At 39.1% G+C, this 9040-nt stretch overlaps 1 protein-coding gene across 1 annotated transcript; it reads right to left on the bottom strand.

Moving 5' to 3' along the window:
* Positions 1 to 540: 540 nt before the first annotated feature.
* Positions 541 to 8032, bottom strand: SPRYD7 (SPRY domain containing 7; the record flags this gene model as incomplete). Its single annotated transcript, XM_009707443.1, has 4 exons — positions 541 to 1636; positions 4646 to 4748; positions 6413 to 6579; positions 7916 to 8032. Coding segments are annotated over 4 exons (485 nt in total), but the record flags the coding sequence as incomplete, so codon positions are not given.
* Positions 8033 to 9040: the final 1008 nt, after the last annotated feature.

Genomic DNA, 9040 nt, shown 5'->3' on the forward strand with positions numbered 1-9040 from the left:
TTAAGGGATCTCTCCCTGTCCTTATCTCAACCCAGGAGCCTTTCACTATATTTTCTCTCCCCTGCCCAGCTGAGGAGGGCAGTGACAGAGCGCCTTTGGTGGGCACCTGGCCCCCAGCCAGGGTCAACCCACCACAGAAGCCTCTGCCCTAGCAGGGACAGCTGCTCCCACAAATGTTTCTTTTAACTTACATTACAGGTCTGACCATGGCAAAGCAGAGATTTCCAGGGGAGATGATAAAACTGTACTCTAATCTCGCAAGCTTTATACCATAATGCTGACAAGGGCATCATTCCTTTCAGGTTGAAAAATTCTACTGAACACCATCATGTGATAGCAAGGCTAAAAGGAAGGAAAACACGGGCCACTCAGAATGAAAAGACAGATGCAGAAAATCATAAGGTGAAAGGCTTTGAGAAAGCTGTTTGTATTTGAAAGTTTCAGAATCAGGTAGTTTCTAAAAATATTTAAATAAAATCATTCATTTATGCAAATGCATTAACCCAGAAAGAGCCAAAAACAAAAAAAACAAACATCCAGTATGAAGATTTTCTTTACAATAAAAATTCTTCTAGGAAGTATATTAAATATGACAAGGGGGGGGAAAGCATCTCACAATTTATATTCAAGGGCATCACATTTTAGAACAATGTCTTAGCCATTAATCATTTATAAATGATTCACAAAGAAATTAAATACGCTATTCCATAAAAGAATAATCTAATTTACAGTTTAGATGTAAGGCTTCACCATAACATCTCATACCCTTCACCTGGCTCTTTGCATACCCAGACTGAGTGATCTGTACTTACTCTCCTACCAGAGTAACACAGCACGGTAGTCCTCAAAATCACAGGTAGTGTTCAAGGTTTACTTTTTAAGGTTCAACAAAAAAGTATTACTAGAAAGTGTCCTGTTATTTGTCACAATAAAAGCAAACGAAAAGCTAGGAGAAATAGGTAAGTTCTATTTGCCAGTCTAAGATCGAGGGAATGGATTAAACTATACCTTGGGGAAAAAAAAGGTATCTAGCTGCTAGTTATGCCATCAGAGTATTAGTCTTTGTGCACAACTGGGACACCGCAACTCCAAATCACAGACTAGAAACACAGTGTTTCCCTTAAACAAAGTATGTAACTTCTGTGTGAAAAAAGCTGGGGAAAAAAAATCATGAGAACCACCCATCTCCATAGCTGTCATATGCATAAGAACTATTTGCTTTACAGAGCTCCAGTTTATTCAAAATACTGAATGTAATACTGATGACAATAATATCCCTTAGTTTCCTTATGCATCAAGTAGAAAGCAGAGAAAAACCCTGCCCCAAAACCTCATTTTCAACCACAAAACATTGCCAGAAATCTCGCATTTGCAACACAGTTACCTGGTGTTGCAGTTAACACATTAATTCTGCAGACAACGGTCACAAGTACTTACTAAAAATACAGATATGTTTCCCAAAAGTAAAGTGAAGCTTTATTTAAGATGACAAAGCTTTTGTTAACAGTGCAGGGTGCAAGTTTTCAGGATGAAGACGTTCAGAAGATTTGCTGCTCAAAGAGGATCTTTTCAAACCCTGGTGGAGGTGTATGATGAAATTCACTGAACTGACAATCCAGAATGGCACTGTCATCAACTGCAGAAGAGAATCAAACAGAAGGAATTAGAGAAGGAACACTCACCGTTTGATCCTCTATTACACCATCTTACTAGATTATATACTATGCTCAAACCTTGAAGAATATTCTATGACACATCCATTACATATATAAAATACAATTAAAAGAAATCTCTTCAACAAATTTGCTAAAGCCCTGCATGCATACCCAAGGAGAGCAAATCACCTCTCTTTTCTGCTGTTTACACTAGTCGGTACTGGTCCTTGGTGAGGTCAATGAGAATGCTACCTCTGATTTCACTGACAGTGTTAGCTGGGCTTCAGGCAATTTTCTACTCTATTTCTCTGGAAATCTACAGATTAAGGACACTACCAGATATATATTGCAGGGCTGTCACCTCTTCAGCTGCATATTTTTCTGTCCACTTCCTAGTTCTGCTGGAGTGTCAGCTGTCTGCAATGATTTTTCTGGAGGTTTACAAGGTTTCAGATGTCTGCAGTGGTTCGTGTCAGACCATCTGTTTCAGCATGTGATCCAAATAGAGCTGCTTCGACTGCTTCTTTAAGTTGAGAGTTAATGGGTTTTTTACAATACCTCTCCCAGTTTTGGACCCCCTACATAATCTCGGACACAAGTCTTACTACCTTCAACGTAGAATATAAAAAAGAAACTGCTGACAATTTTCAGAGCAAAGCTTTCATGCACTGCATTAGCAAAATGAAATACAACCAGTCAGAAAAGCAAGATTTCTTTGAAAGACAACTTCTTCCAAGACAAACCTGGTACACTATCAACATTAGATCAAAACACAAAAGCTTCATCTCCATATTTTGGGTTGGAATTTAAATATGACGATTTTCAGAGCAAAGCTTTCATGTACTGCATTAGCAAACTGAAATACCAAACCAGTCAGAAAAGCAAGATTTCTTTCAAAGACAACTTCTTCCAAGACAAACCTAGTACACTATCAACATTAGATCAAAACACAAAAGCTTCATCTCCATATTTTGGGTTGGAATTTAAATATCTCAGAGCCAAGGTTGTAATTTTTCCCTCCCAGGCTCAGTTAAAACTCCTATTAGTACATTTGTACAGTTCTGTAGTACTTATGCAGTGTTTGCATCTCACTTTTGCAAAAGTGCCTTAGGTACAGCTGCTGTAGGGAGACCAACTTTTAAGTCCATTTTTCTGTTTTACATTCCCAAGCTTGAGACCGTGTTTGCCTGCTGTATCGTCTTTCTTTTTAAAAGATATCTATAGTTCTGGTCTGAATTATGGATAAGGTAAATGCCTAAGAAACTCTCTTCTCTGTGGTCAAATCCATTCATGTGACTGGAAGAAGTTTACATTAAATTAAGGATATTTATAGTTAAAGTTTATACCAAGTAAGTACCACGCAAAAGCAATTTGCAGGCTTCAACTGTTATAGCTATACATAGGAGACACGATAATTATGATGAAATTATGCCCACTTGTGGAAGATGATAATAAGAGCCTAGCAATAAAAGGTCACCGCATTCCCCAGGCACGGAATTTCTTTAGTCAGAGACAAAGATGATTTACAGTAGGCTAACGTGCCGCCAAATGTTTTCTGTAAGCAACCTGCATTTTTCATGCTGGTGCAAACACCATTTCCAAAATCCAGGGAAGATGCAACAAGCAATTATCAGGCAGGAACTCTTCTCTGGCTGCTCACGAAGCTTTTTGCCCAAGGAGATCCGGCAGTGCTGCCGGGCAGCTGCTGTCAGCCACGGCACTTTCGCAGCACCATCATGTGGTGTACGAACACATCACAATGTGGCCACATAAACCAATTTCCACTCGAATAGCTTGAAAAGATGTCATTTGCCAGCTCCATTTAGAGACTTCAAAGGCTCTACGACACATCTAGAGTATTTTCTTCCTGTTCATAAAATTCAATATTACAAATGTATCGAGATATAAATGGGAACGTGCCATCAGTTCATTAGGAACCAACCATGAAATGAAAAAATTAACCGCATCACGTAGCTAATGGTATCTCAAGAACAAAACGATTTTGAAAGAGGCTACTACTCAGATGAAGCTCACACAGGAATAAAGACAAACTGGAGATGGCTGCAGGTGTAATACAGGGAATCCAATGTGCAGTTATTTGCTCTAAGTTACAAGCCAACCCAAAGTGTAGCGCTGATTACGCACTGAGCGAGGGGAAGCGCTGCCTTTCAGATGAGATGTTAAACAGAATTCTGACTACTTGGGAACTACAAAACCACCGCCAAGTTCTAGGAAGACTAAATTGTTAACATATGTATTGGCCAAATTCCAGCTTCTATAATTCTTTCATAAATTCTTTCTTAGACTGCCTATGCAGGGATTAATTGGATATGGTATTTGTTTTCTTGTTCAAAACTGCTATGTTGTACTGATGGTTACTGGCAAAACAGCTACCATGATTCGCCCACCAACTGTGACATTTCAAAAGTGGGCACCAAACTGGTGCAGCAGCAAAGAGCTGTACCACCATACGGCAAGCAGCTGTACTAGTACTACATTAAAGTTACTACTTCCATAAGGAAATACAAACAGTAATTCAGTATCTATTCGTATGGAACACTGTATGCGTTTATGAAGTATGTGAAATTAACAGGCATAAATACCAAGCTTCAGAGATAAATCAGATCAGCCCACAAGTCTATATTAGTTCGAATCTGTTGTTTTTCTGTTTTTCATCTGCTTCAAAGGGGTTTTTTTTACCTGGCAATTTTTAGACTGAGTGCAGTAACTCCCCAGCTTGTTGGATGTGGACACTGTAAGTAGTAAGTGGTGCTCATTTTCCTAGCTATTAAGCAGCATTAAAAATGAGGTGAAAATATACTTTCATATTTTCCTAAGTTTGTATTTTCATGCAATTTATTGTTGTAGTCGCCAAAAATGATTTGTGTGTGCTCCATTTAAGTGAGAAGAAGAATACATAGCTCACAGGACTGCCTTGGTAACAAAAATATTGTCCATACTGTGAAACAGTTTCAAAATCTCTGACTTACCATAGACCACTGGATAGACAGTCCCTCGGATTCCTGAAGCTGGACAATGCATGTTCTTCCCATTTAAATATACATTTAATTCTACATGGTCATACGTAATGCCCTACAAAGTACAGAAAATTAACAAAAAAGCATCAGCAAGTTTATACACATAAGATTGCTACTTAATTCAGCTTTCTTAGCCGCAGGCAAATTTTAACACCATTATGCAAACCACAGCATCCTAGAAAACCTCACTTGAAATATTCCTGCAAAGGACTAGAAGTTAATAAATGACCACTAACAGTTGTATTTTCAAATACTCAGGATTCCTTAACGCTCATTCAATTTGGATGCAGCATAGTACCGCACACCACATCTTACCAAGTTTACAAAACAAATTTCCAAACTATTCTTCAGCATGTTAAAGAAACACAAAATTTTCAATGATTTTGAATATTAAGGAGTTTGCAGTCTTCTTGTTTGTATCTCCTCATGGAAATAACTTTAATAAATAGTGATGCTACGAATTAAAGTCTATCTGTCCATCCTGCCATATGGAAACCTCTCTCAACTCATTTACTCTGCCAGCAGCAACAGACCATGGTTTCATACACAATGCTATAAATATGCTGACTACAGAGCAGAAAGCTAACACTAACAAGGTAATAAATTACTTATTTGCTAGTTAAATTATTTTTCTTACTATTTTAGTATGGCTGAGTGTGACAATTTGTGTTGTCATTCAGTACTTCAGAAATCTGTTTCCGTGACAAAACAAAATAAATTGAAATTTATGAAAACTGGGCAGTTGGCAGTAACCCGTCAGCCACTTTTTTGTAATTAGTTGAAGCTGTTCAGACTACATAGATTGACCAAACCCTGAAAGAGTCTGCAACCCTCAAAAAAAAACAATTTCAGAAGGGGATTAGAAGAATAAAACAGTATCTGAGGGTAAAGGATGGAGGCGTCAACCTTAGCTGTTTGGGGCTTCTAAAGATGAAATTTCTAACCATTGCTATATAGAGGCAAAGTTACCCAGCAAGAAAAAGCAGTGGTGATAAATGGTCTAAATTTCATTGCATTGCCTCCGTGTATTTTTGAAAATAAGTCTCTAACAGGACATTGAGAAAATGACAGCAATAAAACACAACCCTTTGTACAAAGGCACTTAAAGATGTTTTCAGAAATCTGGAACAGTAAGGTACAAAAAAATCTTAAGATTCTCCATTTGCTCTCATCCTTAGTAATTTTCCCAGTGAGCATTACCCCCTCCCCACTTAGTATCTCTCCTTCTCTACAAAAGTTTGACTAAAAATACAATTTGTTTATCACCCAGGACCTATCTCTGCTCAGCTCTGTCCTTCTAATTATTAACCAGTTAGGTACGGGATCCTGAGTTCAGCTGGGCACGGTGCATAGCTATGTCATGCATTCCAGCACATTATTTGTTCAGGAAGGTCCCATCTCAAACAAGGTAGGATCCTTGTGATGGAATTTATCCATCAGGTAGATACTGCAGCCAGACTGCAACAGAGCATTAGAAGCTACTTTTCAAACACTGGTAAAGTCTGTCCCTCATTCAGAAACACATCAATGCTTAGAATGAAGTCCACTGATACCCAGGCTGCTGATCTGTTCAAACACAACGCGAGGTTTTATCAGCACTTTCCAAACTGGGAGATGCAAGCCAAACAATTTCACTGAAACACTCAGTCTGACCACAGAGCTGTAAATAAGAGGAATCTGGGAACAGCTAGGGAAGTAAACAAGCCTTAAGAAACTCACCACCACATCTCCCTCCTGAGGAAGGCTGTTTGCTGGTAGTCTATTTTTCTCCTCATTGTTATAGTAGAGAGCTCCATCATTTCTCACCACCAGGCTATGGCTGTCTTTACCAAGTGGAATTTGATTCAAGTTTGCTTTCTGGGTTGCAACTCCAATACCCCAAATCCCTAAAATGTGACATTAACACGGTAAGAAAAAACACCATTATTTTGAAGACTATCTGACTGAAGCAGGATAGCACAAAGAATGTGTTTTTAACTAGGCCATGGCAGTACTACCAGTAAATCTCTCTTGGAAACACCAGGACTATTCTGGGTTAGCCTTGGCAGGCAGCTAAGCACCAGCCAGCCACTCACTTTCCCCCCTAGGTGGGACAGAGAAAGAGGAAAAGAAGAGCAAAACCATAAAAACTTATGGGTAAAGATAAAATTATTTAATAAGCAAAGGAGAAGTGGAAGAAAGAAAACAAAACTAAACAAAGTGATCATATATGAACAACAGCTGCAGGGTATTCTTCCCCCAACGTAAAGGATACTAAAATTGCCAACTTAAGACCAATCTGGGGTTTACATGTAGTTTAAAACTAAACAACTGCTTTGACTGCAAGATGTTTTGGATAGATTTGTGTTCACACTGCCTGCACTCCAATCCAACTGAATGCAAACAACCCTTACCCAAAAAGTGCCGGGTTCAAGCTCCAGCTGGTATCACAAGGCCTGTCTCTGGACTAACACTTCCCTTCTTTTTCCCTCCCCCTACACATTTAGGCAAAGAACGGCTTCATTTGCACAGTGTCTGTTGTTTTTAAAAATACAGGCTGATTTCTAATGTTAGAATACAGGCAAGCCTGGAGTGCACTCTGTACTAGTGAAGCTGACCATATTAGTAAAAGTAAAATGCTTCCAAGTTTCATTCACTTTCAGCTGCCTTGCGCTAGATCTTTGCAAAACAAATAAAGAAACAGGATGCGGAAAGGCTCCTCCTGATAAGGCGGTGTCAGAATAAGTGCTGCACATGTGATTTGAAGAGCAAAGCGTAGCACAAGGAGTGCTACCCTTTCCTGGGCAAACACAGTGCATGTTAAAAGCAAATAAAGGTAGGTAAATAGCTACAAATATTGCTGGATAAACTGCAGTATTTAAAAAAAATAGTTCATAGCTACAGTGTTTTAAGTGGTCATAAGCATTTATTTACCAAAAAACATTTCTAAAATATGCTAACTGAAAAACTTGCATATAACAGCATACAAAACAATACGGTGTTTAAGTATTTGCACTCCTTTAGTATATTAATATACTTACCATTCTTTTTAGTATTTCAGAGCCACAATTAAAAGGAAAAAAAAAAAGACATTTCCTTTTACACAATGATAAAACGCTCCAATGTTCACAAATTCAAGGATGCAATCAGAAAGATGCATGTGCTTAATGTCTGAGATATGACCACCAGTAGGCACTCTGACATACCTTCCAAGTTTAAAGTTGTACATTTTTGCTGACTAACCTGTGGACTGGATTTTAAACTCAAAATAGCTCTTGTTCTGATGCAAAGGTGCATTGGCTAAGCAGCCTCCTGTGCCACATATTCTTCTGCCATTTTTAACAATGACAACATCTGTTCCTGCAAGAAGAAAAAAAGCCGCAAAATTTTAAAACATTTTAGAAGTCTGGAAGCTGCCCTTGAAAGCCCTAAACATTGAGAACAGGTTTTGTTCTTTCTGCCCCGAGTAAGAGCTTCATTAGTCCGTGAGAATTATGATGACGGACCACACTTTGAAGTAAGAAAAGGAAGGCTGTTTACAGGCTAGTTCAGCTTTCAACTAAGGTTTATTTATTTAAAATCTATATGCTGCTCTAATTTTGCCTCTTGGGTTTTACGACACCATGCTGATTACAACCTTTGCTCAGCCATGTCAGAATCATAACTTACAATTTATTCAGAAACGGTTCACTGTGAGACCAAAGCCCTGTACCCTGTCTCTATATACTGGAGAAAAAAATTTCTGCAAAGAGAAGGAAAGGCACATCAGGTAGAAATGTTTGATGGAATTGCAAGGTGTTTAATTATTCTCTGAAAAAATAATTTTATTAGAAACATGCTTGCCAGTACAGAGAGAAAAAAATCCTCTAAGTTTTCCTTCTCCAGTGGAAGATTTCATCTTTAGGCACTGTTATCATGGTCAAGAACACTGGGGGCAGTCAAAGTCCACTGACACAACTGAATAAAAACAGGCTAATAACGGTGCTTTAGCACTGGACCCTGGATCAGCCACACTGCCCTCCTCCTAGCTCTGTCCTCAGCTCTGCTGCAGCTGACCCAGATCACTTCTCTCCTAAACAAAGCGCAGGCATGGTTTTGTGGATGGCTTATCCTAAGGATGATGCTCAAAGAGCAGTATGGACAAAGAGCTGCATGCCTTGGCTCCATCTGTGTCTTCATCGCTGTAACTCGTCCCTTCTGCTCTGAACCACTACCCCTTGCCTAACCTGACCAAGATCCTCAGCCCCCACCAGGCAGCCTTCCCGCCTCAGACATCCCCTCTAAGACTGAGGCACACCCCCACATACTCATTCTGCTGATAAGCTTCCAGTGAATTTCTCAGAATCACACAGAATCAATGAGGTTGGA

This window comes from Cariama cristata, unplaced genomic scaffold, assembly GCF_000690535.1.
Source record: "Cariama cristata isolate BGI_N322 unplaced genomic scaffold, ASM69053v1 scaffold10069, whole genome shotgun sequence".
Lineage (NCBI taxonomy): Eukaryota > Metazoa > Chordata > Aves > Cariamiformes > Cariamidae > Cariama > Cariama cristata.